The sequence below is a fragment of the Pan troglodytes genome, chromosome 8 (genome assembly GCF_028858775.2).
Source record: "Pan troglodytes isolate AG18354 chromosome 8, NHGRI_mPanTro3-v2.0_pri, whole genome shotgun sequence".
NCBI classification, from domain to species: Eukaryota; Metazoa; Chordata; class Mammalia; order Primates; family Hominidae; genus Pan; species Pan troglodytes.
Genome location: NC_072406.2, coordinates 108,750,001 through 108,767,571, shown reverse-complemented (window position 1 = coordinate 108,767,571; position 17,571 = coordinate 108,750,001). Strand labels below are relative to the sequence as shown.

General features: G+C 44.9%; 1 protein-coding gene across 2 annotated transcripts in view; it reads left to right on the top strand.

The window, feature by feature from the left end:
• Nucleotides 1–17,571, top strand: part of PIK3AP1 (phosphoinositide-3-kinase adaptor protein 1) — a 126,749-nt gene that overhangs the window by 70,427 nt on the left and 38,751 nt on the right. For both annotated transcript variants that reach the window (XM_507955.8, XM_016919002.4), the window contains 2 exons: nucleotides 1,000–1,196; nucleotides 4,190–4,379. In XM_507955.8, the coding sequence (XP_507955.2) occupies nucleotides 1,000–1,196; nucleotides 4,190–4,379 (387 nt within the window). The remainder of the gene's footprint in view (nucleotides 1–999; nucleotides 1,197–4,189; nucleotides 4,380–17,571) is intronic.

Below are 17,571 nucleotides of genomic sequence, written 5' to 3'. Positions count from 1 at the left end.
GGGGTCCGTGGGGACCCAGCACCTCTCTGGAGTACTTTGCTTTTCACCAATTAGAGAGTGAACTGATGTCCTGGTGGGGCTTGTGTGCATTAAGACCAACATTCAAAATCTCTCCTAAATAGGAACCCTGCTGAATACTATCTTACTTATCCTCCCAGGTCCTTTTGAGGTAGTCTGGAAGTATTTTCTGGTTGAGAACTAAAGGCAGCGGAAAGTCTAAGGAACATACCCAGGATTACTTGGTGTACTTATCATGAAATTAGGAATAAGGGCTAAGAGGATGAACTGCTTTCTTTTAATCAGCACGAAACAATAGCTTTAAGAAATACATGCTCTGAACTTTGCAGAGAAGTTCAAAACATGATTCCTATTGTACTGTGTGGCTGCTAGTTAAGCCTTTAAACAAACCCGGCACATTTTGAACTGGTACTTTTTCTCAGGATTCTCCAGTCCTGTTAGAGAAGATGGTAGGGTATTCATTATTAGATTTGCTAATTAATTAAAATGTTATGGCCGGGTGTGGTGGCTCATGCCTGTAATCCCAGCACTTTGGGAGGCCGAGGCAGGTGGATCACTTGAGGTCAGGAGTATGAGACCAGCCTGGACAACATGGTGAAACCCCATCTCTACTCAAAATACAAAAATTAGCTGGGCGTGATGCACACCTGTAATCCTAGCTATTTGAGAGGCTGAGGCGAGAGAATCACTTGAAACTGGGAGGCAGAGGTTGCAGTGAGCCAAGATCGCGCCACTGCACTCCAGCCTGGGTGACAGAGTGAGACTCCATCTCAACAAAAAAAATTATTTCCTCTGCATCTGAGGACATGATCTTCAGTGGTGTCCTGAAGGAAGCTGTTAGATGTTAGGTCAGTCAATCAATAAGTAATGGCTGAGTGCCTTCTGTTGCCATGCTAGTCTTGGCAGCTTCATCTCCATGAACAAGGGCACCCTGTGCCTTTATTTTTATCTGCCTATTAAGTTTTCCTTGATAATTTTCAGATCAGAGGGATGAAGAGCTGCCCACCCTGTTGCATTTTGCTGCGAAGTATGGACTGAAGAACCTCACTGCCTTGTTGCTCACCTGCCCAGGAGCCCTGCAGGCGTACAGCGTGGCCAACAAGCATGGCCACTACCCCAACACCATCGCTGAGAAACACGGCTTCAGGGACCTGCGGCAGTTCATCGACGAGTATGTGGTAAGGTCAAGGCAGGAGGGGCCCAGGATTGGAAATGCACTCTGTGGTAGTATGGCTGCCCTTTCACCCAAAATACGAACAGATTTTATCTCTAGCATGTCCTCATGTACCTCTTCTGGCCGTGGGCAGTATGTGTGGGCTTAAGAAATGAGGTCTGGAGTCACATGGACCTGGGCCCAAATTCCTGTACCAACACTTGTTAGCCTTGTGACGTTGGGTAAGTCACGTATCCTCTCTCAGTTTCCTAATATGCAGAAGGAAGATAATCATAGTTCGAGTCATAGAGTTCTTTTGAAGGTAAAAGGAAATCATTTCTATTAAGCACTGAGGTTCACCCTCAAAGAATTTACAGAAACCTTTATAGAGTGAATCTGCTGAAGGTAGAGGCTGATCATCTCCCCCCACCTCCTCACCTGCCTCCAGGGCACCATGGTGGGATGCTCCTAGCTGCCTCACCCGCCTTCAGGCCCCGGTGAACTGTATTAGCCTTGGTTTCTTCTTCAGCAGAAACCTCAATAAAGCTGTGCACCTGGAAAGGCATCAGGGCAGCACCTCTAAGGCCCACCTCCTGCTGACAGCCTCGCTCTCTCTTTCTAACCCCCTGCCTGGGTCCCATGTTAAGACAGGCAGGTATGCCCAGTTTATCTGATCATCTGGTTTGGGGCCCTCAGCTCCTCCTCAAACATTGACTTCTGGGTCCTTCTTTGAGGCTGATCGCACCCCATGTCTACATCTTATTCTATGCCCCAATATTGCCTCTGATGCCTAGGAAGCAGCTGCTCTTCCTGATCCCAGTCCCTCATGGTTTTCCTCCTTCTTCACAGACTCCCAGAGGGTACCTGAGAATAGCTCAGCCTCTCGCATGGGGCTGTGACCTCACAGGGAGCAATAAACACAGCCCGGTCTTGCTCTCGACCTCCAGACAGGACAGAGCCTGATATCTCCCCAGAAACTTAACTCTCTGCTCTGTGTTGGAAAATCTACAAGACAGTGATTCATGGAGGCACAGAGGGGACTTCCCAGTGTTTACAGGTGTATAAGTGTTTTGAATAAAATGGTGTGAGTCCTTTTTTTGGGCGTCACTGACACAAATAAGGCTAAAAGGTGCTCTCAGTCTGGGTGTATTTACTCAGTTTTTTCTTAAAGTCACAAATGTACCAAATGTAGCATTTCATTTCCATGCCAATAGTTTTTATTAATAACCTACTGTGTTCATAGTAGTAACTAGTATTTATTGAATGTATTGGATTTGAAAATGTATTATCTCATTTAATCCCCACCACAATCCTTTGAAGTTGACAGTATTGCAAGCCTTACTTTACAAAAGAGGAAAACGGCTTAGAAAGGCAAAGTCATTGTGCTTAGGGCCACAAACTGTTCAGGGCAGAGACAGGATTTGCACCTAGTTTGATACTGAAGCCAGGGCTTGTTATCCTGTTGTATTTAACTGGGATGTTTAAAGATGCACTTTCATTTTGTGCTGAAGTCAATCTAGGTCATAGCATCTTTGCTTTCTCCCTGTGGTCACCTTCAACCGATGCAGCTTCAGCATTGTGACCAAAAGACTGTCCCTTTGTGTTGCTTATGACCTCTTAGAACTGTCCCATTTCCTTTTTTCACCACATCAAAACCAAAGGTGAGATCTGGAATCTCCAGCATTTCACAGCTGTCATCTGTTTTATTGGGTCTCGTGAGGAAACTAACGAAGTGTCAATAAAAGATTAGCTATCTTAGGGTAGTGGTGGTGAAAATGAGGATTTTTGTGGGTTGATGCTGAAATAAGGATTGTGAAACACCAAAGTTTCTTACCAGGAAAAGTTGTGCAGAGGTTTCAGGGAAGTCACCTCTCTGGCTTCACAATCACATGGAGGCAGGATGGCAGTGGGAGGCAGGGGAGAACCTTTCTGATGTCAGGACACTTTATCCAAGATCATCTCTCCTTTTGGGCACATAGGACATAAAATCGAGGCTGGAACACCTGGAAACTGTCAGGGTTCCTGACAGTTTGGAGGAGACTGCGGAAGGAACAGGGGCTAGTGTGCCAAGCTGCGGAGTGACCTCTGACTACACACAGGGCGAGAACACCTTAGCTGCATTCCTGTTCAGCTCATTTGAATTTCTGCGTGGCTAGTCAGTAAAGGTCACACCTTGTGTCATTTTTTTCCCTTTGGAGGAACCACTAGGGTGTAGAAGAAATATCAGAAATCAGGATTGCAAGCCCTTGAGTAAGATACTAGATTTTTGTGAGCTTTGTTTTTCTCATCTGTAAACTAGAGAATATTATACCTTTCTCAAGCAGTAGTGGAATGGATTACAGGAGATAGGGTATAGGCAAATACCTAGCATTGTACCTGACATTTAAAAGGTGCTCACGGGAAAGTTTTTTTTTTTTTTTTTGGACAGAGTCTTGCTCTGTTGCCCAGGCTGTAGTGCACTGGTGCGATCTTGGCTCACTGCAACCTCCACCTCCTGGATTCAAGCAATTCTCATGCCTCGGCCTCCCGAGTAGCTGGGATTCCAAGCGTGCTCCACCATGCCCGGCTAATTTTTGTATTTTTAGTAGAGATGAGGTTTTGCCATTTTGGCCAGGCTGGTCTCGAACTCCTGACCTCAGGTGATCCACTTGCCTTGGCCTCCTAAAGTCCTGGGATTACAGGTGTGAGCCACCACATCAGGCCATGGGAAAGTAATTTTTAATTTGTATCCTCTGGTCAGTGGACATTTAACGAGTATTTCCTGAGTGCCTAACTCTGTGCTTAGTGTTGTAGGAAGATACCAAGATTAAAACAAAAACGTGAAATAAACTAAAAAAGGTGGGAAGCCTGGCCTCAAGGAGCATTCAGTCAGGTGGGAAAATACAAATACACACAACCAGTTGTAATCCTGACTCATGGGAGCCTTTACTTTGCTGGCCACAAGTGCCTTCGGGGGCCAATTTCCACCCGGAAAGTCAGGCTGCCTCAGGGCGCCGTGCGCCTCATCTTCTCTTTCAGGAAACGGTGGACATGCTCAAGAGTCACATTAAAGAGGAACTGATGCACGGGGAGGAGGCTGATGCTGTGTACGAGTCCATGGCCCACCTTTCCACAGACCTGCTTATGAAATGCTCGCTCAACCCCGGCTGTGACGAGGATCTCTATGAGTCCATGGCTGCCTTTGTCCCAGCTGCCACTGAAGACCTCTGTAAGTAGCACAACCCAGTTCTGCTTCCACCTTTCTGCTGAGAAACAGCTTTTTTCATTCCGGTTGAAGACGGCGCGGGGCAGTCCCTATGTACCCTCACTTCACCCCAGAGAGATGAAGGTCCTGTTTTACACAAAGCTAGGGCTGGAGTCATGTGCTGTGACAAGCAGAATTCTTCTCCAAACTTCCTCTGTTATGACTGCTGGGAGAGTTTAAGCAAATATCTGGAAGTCAGAATTGATGAAGTCATTGCCTCGTGATCTGAGAGGCCAAATCAGTGGCTCTCAGCCCTCAGTCTCCATGGGTCCTTTTTATAACAAACATTTTCCTACTCTGACATGAGGTTTATGTATTATATAACCTACCTACATATAAAATTCTCAGAAATCAAATATACTGCCCTAATTGAAATAGGAAAGAGAAATTAAAGAAGAGGACATACTCAAACATGCCTGCACCAGAAGTCATGACAAAATAGTCAGATGCAGACACACTCAGAATCACGGTCAACGGCTTCAAACATTGACTGACACGTTTGCAGTCTTGGTGGCTCAAATGATGGGAATAATGTTGGCATTGGCACCTGGATTTTCCTAGATGGTGAACAACTCTTTATGATTTCCTTTCCATTTTCATAGAAATTGAATTTCTAAAAAATTAAGTGTTTGCAAAAATAAGATGTGTTTATATGTGAAACAGTTTAGGTTCTAGGCTCAGAAAATAATAAGCAGATTTTTTGGGGGGTGAGGGGTAATTTGATTTTATTGCATTAATATATAGTAAGCTTATTTTCAAAATAGCATTCTTCAGGATCATGATTTTTCTTATAAACTGTCTAACAAACTTTGCCCACTTTTTATTATCTTGTTTTTTCCAATGCAAAAGTAATGCATTTTGACAAAAGTGAATGAGCAGTAGAAGTTCCCCTCCAACACCTAAACTCAAAACAAAATAGGAATCTTTAACTGAGTTGAGAGAAGTTATGTGACTTGTGACTCCCAGCCAATATGGCATTGGTAATAATTAGTAATAAAATGAGGTATATTTGTCTATATTTTTGCTTATATCTGCTGACATTAAATTTAAAAATACAGACATACTTGTACATATACACAGATATGTAGAAATATACACATAGGTATAAATATGTATCATACATACCTTTTAAAACTTATATGTATGTCTAGGGGAATATTTGAAAGTCACGAGGGACATGAAACATCTCTTCATTGGGCAGGGCTGTCCCACACATAGCAGGATGTCTAGGGTCCTTCCCCCTTTTCCTAAATGCCATCTCCTTGGTGACCACCGAAAATACCCTCATAGATTTTCCAAACGCCCCCAGCGGGCAGTGCCACCACCCTTGAGAACCGCTGATCAGGGTAACAGTGGATCTGATCTCCACGCATGTACTGGAGTTGAAGCAGGAGACCCACACAGCAGGCCCTCTAAGAGGCTTATTCATGTGTTACCATCATTCGCTATCAAATGCTAAGCATGCGGAGGCACCACCGGAGACTTAGCCCTCCTTCCCTCTGGTTTTCATTAATAGATTCAAGGAAGAGAAGTATCAACCAAGGTATCAGCATTATGGATGGGGGAATTTCTGGAATGGGCTATATTGAGTGTTACAAGCCTTCAGCCTGAAAAGAAGACAGTAGGGCCCTGGGCCCACAGGGAGGCAGGCCTGACTTTCCCATCCATGAACTCATGGAAGAGCAGGCACCAACAGGATGCCTTGGAGAGAAGGCATAGGTTGGTCAGAGGGCCAGAGGCAGTCTCTGATGCCAGCAGGCCTTTGACACTGACCCCAGAACCTGCAAGATGTGGTCCAGAGGTTGTTAGGTGTTTGCCATTCAGATTGGGTGCTCCTTTAGGGGAAAGAGCAATAAAAGCTCCTCTCCATCACCTAACTGGGAGGCTTAGAAGTGCTGGTGGAAGCTCTTCCAGAATGAGCTGTGCCTTGGCATGGATGTGGGGAGAGAAAGCACCATCGCTACCATCCACACCCTTGATTTCGGACCTGAAGTCCGAAAGCTACCCCACTAGGATGCTTTTCTTACCTGCACTTTACAAATGGGGAAACAGAGGCACAGAGGGGCTGAACACTCCCAAAGTGTCACAGCCAATCAGTGATAGAGCCCAGATTTGAATCCAGATTTCTCTGTCATTAGGACCATATTCTGCAGAAATTGTTATCCAACACCATGCATTTTAGTCATGGTTCCTTTTGGAAAAACCATCTAGCCTCTATAGCCTTTCTTCCCCTATCTGCAGCTCCAGATATTGGATAACAAAGCAGCCTCTGGCGCCCCCTAGCCTTGCCCATCATCCTATCCATATACCTAATAAGCATGTCTGGAGCATCTAGTACATTTCAGTTACTGATGTCTTCTGGGTGTTGGAGATACAGGCGGGGAAGTGGGTAGGACCCAGTCCTTTCCATTGTGGAATAGGGACTCACTCACAAAAGAACACTTGGAGAACCACCAGTACCCACTTGAATCTGGAGACTGCATCATCCTTTCTGCCCTGTGTCTTTGCTATGAAACTACTGGACAATTAAAGAATGCCCTACTTTATTGGCAGTTTAGTGTTGACAGAGCCTTACACTTGCTGTCCCCCTGGATATTCTAACACATGCCATGCTCCCACCACAGCACTGGAAACCTGCAGGGAATGCCACAGGTGTCTCTTCCATTATTCCTGGTCTGCTGGGCCCCTCACAGCAGGATCGGTGAGGTTTACCAGGGCTTCCCAAGGCAGCAGTGTGCTCTGGAGCTAGCCTGGTTTGTAGCCAACTGGCAACTTGTGAAGTCACCCGGGCCAGGGGGCTTCTGGATGCCGTGTAGCTGGAAGGAGGCTACCAGCGGGGAGGCAGCCTGTCAAATTTGGCTGCTTTTTGCATGGGAAAAGGAAACCCACCACATTTTTCTTTTTCTTTTCTTTTCCTTCCTTTTTTTCTTTCTTTCTACCTTTCTTTCTTTCCTTTCTTTCTTTTTCTTTTTTTCTTTCTTTCTTTCTGTTTGTTTTTTTTTTTGAGACAACGTCTGGCTCTATTGCTCAGGCTGGAGTGCAGTGGCACAATCTCAGCTCCCTGTAACCACTGCCTCCCCAGCTCAAGCCATCCTCCTACCTAAGCCTCCCGAGTTACTGGGACTACAGGTGTGAACCACCATGCCCAGTTAATTTTTTGTATTTTTCATATAGATGGGATTTTGTGATGTTACCCAGGCTGGTCTTGAACTTGTGAGCTCAAGCAATCCGTCTGCTTTGGCCTCCCAAAGTGCTGGGATTACAGGCGTGAGGCACCATGCCTGGCCCACATTTTTCATTTCCCCAGTTATGTGAACTCTGAATTTTCTAACTCTAGACATGGTTTGGTTTGTGTTTCTGTCTCTGTGGCGTCAAGTTTAACCTTGAGAATGATCGCTTACCTCCTGGCTCAGAAGCAGCAGCAACTTAGACCTGGGGAGGAATAATTTATTTTACTAACAGTGGCTCTGTAGGTGACAAGGCAGCTTAATTCATAAAGAAGTAGGATAAAGGACAAACTGCTAAATCTAAAATGCGTATTTGCAGCACCGCCCAGCAGAATGATAACTTGGAACATCTGGCAGCCCTTTAAAAGTCCATGGACTGCCTGTATCTCCGTGATCTCATCTGACCATCCCAGGGTTTAGTGAATAGGATGATCTCCATTTCACAGGAAAGAAAACTAAGGCTCCAAGATTTAGTAACTTACTTAAGTCCCATCAAGGGAGGACTGGATCAGGAATCTGTGTCTTCGAATTCCCAGGAGGCAAATCTGTCTGCTGTCCCACTGGAATGTAGGGCTCTCCTGGCCTGCCCTTCTAGGGTCTGCATTTGTCAGCCCTGAGAGGGACACTTACACAGGAGCTATTTCTAAATGTCTAGATTGCCACGTTTATCAGTGCCCCACCATTGACTGTGGTAACCCTGGAGGCTGAAAATAACCATATTAAGGAAATTAGGCTGTGTTCATTCACTCACTTGCTCACTCACTGATTCGCTCACAGGACAAACAGGCTTTAGGGTGGCAGGCTTTAGGCCACTTTCAGATCACTGCTTTGGAGATCACTTAACTGTTGTTGGGACAAATCTTTCTGACTTGAGTTTGGGAAAGGGGTGGTAATGAGGTTGCTTCTCCAAAGAGAATCCAAGGCAACCACCTGAGTTGGAAGCTTATAGGGGAAGCTCCCAGTGTTAATTGAAATGGGGCTGGAGAGAGGTGTTGGGTTCTGACCCTGAGATTGTACAATTCTGCTCCAATCTCTTCTTCCCCTGAACTTGCTTGCGTGGGTGTATACATGCACACACACACACACACACACAAACGGCACACTCACAAGTCTTTAGTTTAGATATGCTGCCACCAGGTGGTAACTACGTGTCTTGTTATCAAACCTTCAGCTTTGCTCCCAATTCTCTTAAGAATTTTTTGATCAAGGTCCCACAGATCAACCGGGCATGGTGGCTCATGCCTGTAATCCCAGCATTTAGGGAGGCTGAGGCGGGAGGATTGCTTGAACCCAGGAGTTCGAGACCAGCCTGGGCAGCATAGCAAGATCTCATTTCTACGAATTTTTTTTTTTTAAGTTAGCAGGGCGTGGTGGCACATGCCTGTGGTCCCAGCTACTCAGGAGGCTCTGGTGGGAGAATCGCTTGAGCCTGGGCGTTCAAGGCTGCAGTGAGCCATGACTGCACCACTGCATTCCAGCCTGGTAACAAAATGGGACCCTGTCTCAAAAATTAAAAAAAAAAGACCCCACATATTTAAAGCATCAACCTTCATACCTTATTATGTAAGAGATAAAATGTCTTTATTAAGGATAAGCTTATGCAAACATTAAATAAAACTCAAGGCAAATGTCCGTGGGTGTTTTCACTATCTGCTCATCTTTTTCTCACTTAGTTCTTTGTCCCCTGCCCTTACCTTGGAGAATGATATGGTAGTCCTGGTGATCCCTGGACCTAGGTAATTAATTTTGTGTTGAAAGCTTGCCCAGTGACTGGTCACCTCTCTGAGGCTCTGGGTAGAATGGCCTTGGGAGGCAGTTCTGGGAGGCCCTTGTCCCGTCTGTTTCCAGGGTAATCTGCTTTGTGGGTTGTAGCTTTGCTTCAATACCTGAGAGCCTCATTTTTCTTCCATAAAGCGAAAGGAGTGAAAGGAGAAAGGCATTATCATCTTGCCGTTAGAAACTGCAGACTCACTAATCAATTCCAGAGGACTGTTCTGCTTCATGTTACCCCTACATTGAACTTTTCTTCTGAACCCCTGATCCCTACCTCATGGTTCTGTAGCTCAAGTGTTTATGTAGTGGAGAGCTGACTTAGCTCTAGCTAACTTGCCAGCTTCCCTTAGCAACCTCCTTGGTAACTGGCATCTTTGTAACAGATCATTTCCAGCAGTGTTTTCTTTACCTGAGCTCTCTGATTACAGCCCCTCTCTGCAAGCTGGGTTCCGTCTGAGCTGGGGGCACACTTGGGGACTGTAAAGGACCTCACAGCCCAGCCCTGTAGGTCTGAAACCAAATGAAGGACGATTTGTATGCAAAATGACTACATTACTGGTTTGCTTATGAAACATACTGTCTTTCCTATCTGCATCCTTTTCTCTCAGGAGCCTCCCTCCCTGTGACTGCTGAGGCTCTGTCATCCTCCTGCCATCCCTTTTGGCAAGATTCTGGCGAGTAGAGCCAAGAGATGCTTCAAGGCCCGTGGGCCTGGGTGCACAGCATGAGTTCTTACCTGCAAGGACAGAACCTACTGGGGAGCAGGGAGATGAGCTCAGTGTACCTCTTGACTTCCTGTTGCTTTTTGCTCCTCCATAAATACAAGAACTATGTTGGGGACATAGGGACTTAGTGAAAGCACACTGGATTGAATGTTTTAACATTTAAAGATAAAATCCCCATCGCCAGCAGCAACCTTGCTCCCCTCTGAACCTGCACAGCTTGCAGGTCACACTTACCTTGGGACACTGCACACACATCCCCTTGGGCTCTAGTTATATACGTGCTTCTCTGGTTACCCTCTCCTGGCCTCGATAGGAAGCATGTCTTACAGCTTTGTATCATCCACAGTGCCTATCCCAGTGCTGTACACAATAGGTGTTCAGCGATTTCTTGAATTTGAGCTACCAGAAAATAAGATGTAATTCTTGACTTTGTGGGTGGAATAGTGTGTCAGTATTCCAGTGCAAAGACCTCACCCACCTGATAGGTGGTACTGAGACATCTGTTAGGTGTCCCCGAGTGTGAGACATCTCAGGGTGGCAGTAACTCCATTGGTCACTACAAGCTGCCTTTTCTTTCATGTTCCCTTGCATTTGACTCTTCCTTCTGCCTAAATTGCCTTTCTCTTTTCTCGGCTTGAGAAATGCCCAGATTCCTTCACAAAGCCCAAATGCCTTCATATTCATGTGTTCATTTGTTTTTCCTTTATTAGTTCGTTCATTCATTCATTCAAAAAATATTTATCAAACCTCTCATATGTTTAAATCACGCTGTGCCAGGTGATGATGAGTCAGTAAACAAGCTGGCATGAAACTTGCCTTTCAAAGCTTACGTTCTAGTGAGAGAGCTGGATATTAAACAAAAACACCACATAACTGAATATATAACCACAAACTGTGACAGTGCTATGGAGGAAAAAGACACTGCTTTGAGAATGCAGGTGGGACTGCGTTCAGGTGGGCTACCGCATGTGACTCACTGCACAGCACCACAAATGCATCCCATAGACTCACTCCTGCATGGCAGAGGGTCTTTGTGCTTGCCAGGGGTACTGTACTGAGGCATTTGTCTGCATAAGAAAACCACAGAACTTGTTTGCAGCTTCTCCTAAACTATTTATCCTCAGCCCCTTCTTCATTGCCAATGCCAGCCATCACTCATTAGCCCTCTAATTTTACACTGCTATTCTCGTGTGTGTGTGTGTGTGTGTGTGTGTATGTGTGTGTCTTAGTCCGTTTTCTGTTGCTATAACAGAACACCATGGACTGGGTAATTTGTAAAGAAAATAAGTTCATTTAGCTCACAATTCTGGAGGCTGGGAAGTCCAAGAGCATGGTGCTGGCATCTTGTGCATCATAACATTGTGGAAAGTATTCACATGGCAAAAGGGCAAGAGCAGGAGAGCCAGAGAGGTCTTGCTATTACAACAAAGCTGCTCCTGTGATAACAAACCCACTCTCACGATAGCAACATGAATCCATTCATGAGGATGGAGGGATTAAGTTTCCAACACATGAAATTTTGGGGCACACATTCAAATCATGGCACTCTGCTCCTAGCCTCCAAAATTCGTGTCCTTCTCACATGCAAAATACATTCATTCCATTCCAGTTGCCCCAAAAATCTTAACTCGTTCCAGCATCAACTCAGAAGTCCAAAGTACGTAGCCCGAAGGCCTCAGAACCAGGAAGCTGATTGTGTAACTCTCAGTCTGAGCTCGAAAGCCTGAGAACCCAAGGGGAGAGCAGCTAGTGTATGTCCTGTAGTCCAAAGGGTGGAGAGCCTGGAGTTTGATGTCCAACCAGGAGTAGAAGAGTGTATGGCAGTGTATGCCAGCCCCTGGGGAGAGACCAGTTTGCCTTTTGTCTGTTTTTGCTCTATTAGGGCCCTCAGCTGATTAGATGATGCCTGCCTACCTTGAGGGTGGATCTTTTCTACTCGCATGCTCCTTTTCTGGAAACACCCTCACTCTAGGTATTTCCTAATATAGTCAATTTGGCACCCAAAATTGACCATCGCAGGCCACGCATGGTGGCTCATGCCTGTAATCTCAGCACTTTGGGAGGCCAAAGTGGGCAGATCGCTTGAGTATAGTAGTTCAAGATCAGCCTGGGCAACATGGCGAAAACCCACTTCTAAAAAATTTTTTTTTAAATTAGCCAGGCATGGTGGTGTGTGCCTGTAGTTAAGGAGGCTCAGGTGGGAGGATCGCCTGGGAAATCAAGGCTGCAGTGGGCCGTGATTGCACCACTGCACTCCAGCCTGGGTGACAGAGTGGGACCCTGACTCAAAAAATAAAATAACTATCACAGAGTGTGTGTGTGTGTGTGTGTGTGTGTGTGTGTGTGTGTGTGATTGTATATCTCTCCCACATCTTCCTCTCCCTCTTTCTTCCATCCCATTACTTCTTTAGGGTACAGAAAAGCTAGACTTTCTTATTGACATGGTCAGTCAAACCATTCTACCTGGAGGCAAACTGACCCGTTGTGTTCCAGGTTCTCTTCAAATGTTTGGCTATGGTGCTCCTTGCTCTAAGGCTCTCTTTTTGGCCACAAAAGATTCTTGCTGGGGAAAAAAATTCTTTTGGCCTACTTTCAGGGTTTGAAAGCCTTTCTAGAAGAATAGTCTTTCAGTAGCTGACATTTCACTGTGTTATATACTCACTTGGTTTCCTATTAAATTAACAGCATATAATCTGGATGGAGTTTCCACTGCAGCTAAGTGGTCTGTGTCCCATGAGGAGTATCATATGGGTGTCTTTGAGAATTCACTATTGCTGTTGATTCATTCTTTAATTAAGTGCCTGCCTGGGTGTTCTCTCATCTGTTCAAGCTTCTTGCATTCCAGGAGTGGGTTCTTTCCGGCTGACTCCTTAAATACAGTGCAGTGTGACTCTATAGCTGGCTTTTCCAGAAGGAGGCTGTGGCCCCAGAGTCTCCTTATCATTGTTGTTGTTTTTCTTTGCTGAAATGAAAGAACTTTGCACTTTCTCCTCAGACCGGCAGGTTTCAGTACATGTTGGTTTATTTTTAATTTGCAAGTCATGAAGTTTAAGTGCTTGGGATCTGAAGTACAAGCCCTGAGCATCCAGGAATGCAGGGATTTGTTCTGATTTCCCTCCCAAAATGCTCTTTGTCTAGAAACAGACTACCTTCACTTAACAGAGTTTTCTGTGTAGTTCACTGTATGCCCGGGTTATGTGTACATGTGGGGTTGTCATATTTAGAGCCTGAGAGGGTTTTATCACTCATTAACTCCGGGTAACCAGGTACCTTTTAAAAAAGTGTTATTACAAAGATAATATGTGCTACTACCAGGACTTAGTGCCTAATTAGGTATGGAAAAGAGCATTTTAAAAATAATTTCACATGCCAAGGCCAGTTGGCCAGTATTTTTTTCTTTTATATATATTTTTAATTTTTGTATTATTTTATTTATTTATTTTTTTTTTCTGAGACGGAGTCTTGCTCTGTCACCCAGACTAGAGTGCAGTGGCACAATCTTGGCTCACTGCAACCTCCGCCTCCCGGGTTCAAGCAGTTTTCCTGCCTATCCTCTCTTTAGCTGAGATTACAGGTGCACGCCACCACACCTGGCTAATTTTGTTGTTGTTGTTGTTGTTGTTGTTGTTGTTTTTAGTAGAGACGGGGTTTTACCATGTTGGCCAGGCTGGTCTCAAACTCCTGACCTCATGATCCACCCCCCTCGGCCTCCCAAAGTGCTGGGATTACAGGCGTGAGCCACCGTGCCCGGACTAGTTTTCTTTTTCTTTTTCTTTTTCTTTTTTTGAGATGGAGTCTCGCTCTGTTGCCCAGGCTGGAGTGCCGTCGTGCAATCTCAGCTCACTGCAACCTCTGTCTCCTGGGTTCAAGCAATTCTCCTGCCTCAGCCTCCCAAGTGGCTGGGACCACAGGTACCCACCACCACACCCAGCTAATTTTTGTATTTTTAGTAGAAATGGGGTTTTGCCATGTTGGCCAGGCTAGTCTTGAACTCCTGACGTCAGGTGATCCTCCTGTCTTGGCCTCCCAAAGTGCTGGGATTACAGACATGAGTCAGCGCACCTGTAATAAATACTGGCCCCAGTTGGCCAGTATTGAGTGCCTGGGTGCTGTGTTGAAAAGGACAGAAAGAATGCTATGATTGGTAGTGATGTTCGCCACGAAAATGGAATAGGGGCATGGAGGCCCATGTATGGCATCTGCTGTTCCTGGTCTACAGAGATATTTATGTTCAACTAAAGATTTTTAAAAATCATTTTCTTTATAATATAAATGGAAAAATCATTTTTGGGTAACTTCATTTAAGGCAGTGCACATCTAGAGACTCAATAATGTCTATATCAGAACAAGGCTACCCAGTTGGTGTGTAAACATGATGGACTCACTTGAGTGTACCCTAATTTCTGTCCTCTCTTTCCTTCACTGGCCCAGTATGGGAAGGAAATTCATGGCAGGCTGACTGTGCCTGATGCTTGGGTCTATCTTGGGAGGCAGAATAATGCCCCTGAATCTGTATGTATGCTAGGTTACATGGCAAAGGAGAATTAAGATTGCAGATGGAATCAAGGTTGCTAATCAGCTGACTTCAAGATATGGAGAATATCCTGGATCACCTTGGTGAGCCCAATATAATCAAAAAGGTCCTTAAAAGTGGAAGAGGGCGTCAGAAAACAGACCAGAGAGACGGCATCAATGGGAGGACTCAGTTCAGCTAAGCTTTCTGCCCAACATTGCTAGGCTTGAAGATGGCAGAAGACGGCCTAGTGCTAAGGAATGCAGGTGGCCTCTAGAGTCTGGAAAGGACAAGGAGACAGATCCTCCTCTATAGCTTTCAGAAAGGAATGCAGCCCTGACAAAACCTTGACTTTGACCCAGTGAGACCTATTTCAGACTTCTGAGCCACAGAACTCTAAGATAACAAATTTATGTTGTTTTAAATGGTAATTTGTCATAGCAGCCATAGAAAACTAATATACCAACTAAGTTGCCTCAATATAATAATAATGCTACCCATGAAAATGTAGTGCCTGGCACTGTTAGTAAGCATTTTGTAAGCATTGTCTCCTTTGGCCCGAATGATCATCATATGAGGTAGGTACTGTTACTTATCCTCACTTTACAGATGGAGATATAGAAACTTAGTGATGTCAAGTGACTTGCCGAAGGACACAGAGCTAGTAAGAGTCAGAGCCAGGGCTCGGACCCAGGTCTCCAAGATATCAAAGTCCATGCTTCTGATCGTGATGCCGACCTGCACTGGTTGCTCAGTGGCCATCACCTGGGTCTCTATTAATTGCCTGGTTTCAGCTGCTGCCTTTCTCTGACTTAAGTTTGTTCCCTGCATGCAGTCTGTTCAATTGGCTCTAGCCCTTGTCCGTACCTTTACTCCTGACTTCGGATCTTCCCCTGTGTCTGGAGACCACCCTCTCTCTCCTCCCTGCACCTTTGCCCCCATCATGTTCTTCCAGCCGTGCCTCGGATCCTCTGGCTTTAGGCTCTGTCCAGAAGGTTGGCCTCTCCCTATGGTCCTGGTGGCATGGAGTGGTGCCAGCAGGGGTGAAAGAGCTGTTGGAATTGCCCCTTGGTGTTCACTTTTGGGCCACCAATAAAGAGTGTGATAGGTGTCAGGGAAGTGTAAGGCAAATGGGCATGGGAGCTCCAAGTCTGGTCTGGACCACAGTGGCAGACCCTTCACCAAGAAGGGAAGAAGCCTGCTGGCTCTGTCAAGCCAGTACTTAGTGTCCAGAAGCCATGATAAAGAAAATGCACCTGGCTAGCCTTGTCTGTGAGTCAGATTTCCATAAATAACTCTATTGTAAAGAATTGATGTTTGTTGTCTGAAGATTCCTCCCTTACTTTAGGTATATTCAAATATAAATATATTGAGTAGGCATAGTTTTTACTAGGCTAAATATAATAATGAAATATTTGAGAATATGTGTGGAAATTCAAATATTACAATGAACTCATAAGCATTCATTACTTTGAAGGCAGAAAACTTGGGTTCAGACAAATAAAGGTCCTGTTTAAAGAAGTGTAAATTGAATCCTCTTTTTTGAATTGTTCTCTGTTTAGGACATTAGCCTGGGTATAGAATTTAACAATAAAAATAATAGTAATAGTAATAATAGTAGCTAGCATTCCTTCAGCACTTCCTATGTGCTAGATACTGTGCTAAGCACTTGGCAACCTCCTAATTTAATACTCATGACAAACCTGGGAGATACGTACTATTACTATCACCATTTTACAGACTAGAAGAGAGAGAAGCTGAGAGGATTTTAAAAACTTGGCCCAAGATAATTATGGGCAAAGAGAAAATATAATAGCTATCATTTCCCTTTCTGCATAAGATTTTGACCTTCAGTTGACTTCCTAGCTCTGTTACCCCGGTAACCTGGTAAGAGCCAAATGTCAACTATGTTTCCAGGCAACATTGCCTACAATAAAAATGGCTCCTGATTGGTAAATTGCATCTGGAACTGGGAGGATCTGTACAGGAACTAGAAATACTTGAAAGGGACAGCATTCTTTGGGCTTTCCTGAGGGCATTGACTCTGGCATACCTCTCATGGGGACCCTGGAAGCTCCGCCTCTGGAGTTGCTATGAGAGAAATTGCTCTTGTAGGACATGAGGTTTTTCACCAGCGCGGCCTGCTATGGATCTTGTCTCTTTGCATCTGAGCTGCTGATCAGGTGCAAGGACTGGCTCAAAGGAAGACCAGCTCTCTTCACTGCCCTGCTAGCTTGTGTCCTTTATCTTTCTGAGTGGACTGGTGCCAAGCATGTCCCAGGGTCATCTTGTGAGTCTGAATGTTCGATTGAACCTAAAAATACTGGTTGGTGTTGGACTGGTGGATGTGTAGTCAATACAGCCAGAAGTGGGAAAAACACAATTGGAACCTATGCATTGCGATCCTAATGCCCACGCTTCTAATCATCCTGTGAGACACTCTCAGGGAGGCTCAAGGAGGCCAAAGAACTCTACCAAGTCACAGAGCTGATATTTAGCCACCTACATTGTTGCTTCCAAAATCTTGCTCTTAACCACCAGTTAAGGTGTGACTATAAAGTAAAAATATTTGTTTTTCACAAGTGATTCAATTAGCACCATCTTGATCATTGCATCCACACACGTGTGCTCCACAGTGTCATTGGAAGGTACTTAGCTTGATAGTGTAGGCAGACAGGAGGATTATGGGGTCATCCTCAGGAGCTATGATTATTTAGTTTTGCTATAGTGGTTCCTCCTCTCCTTTTTGTAAAAAAAAAAAAAAAATTATTTTGAAATACTTTTAGAGAGAAAAGTTGCAAAAACATCAGAGTTCTTGCATACCTTTCACTCCGGCTCCCGTAGTATTAACATCTTACATAACCGTAGTACAATTACCAAAGCCAGGGATTACACTGGCACAATACTTCTAACTAAAT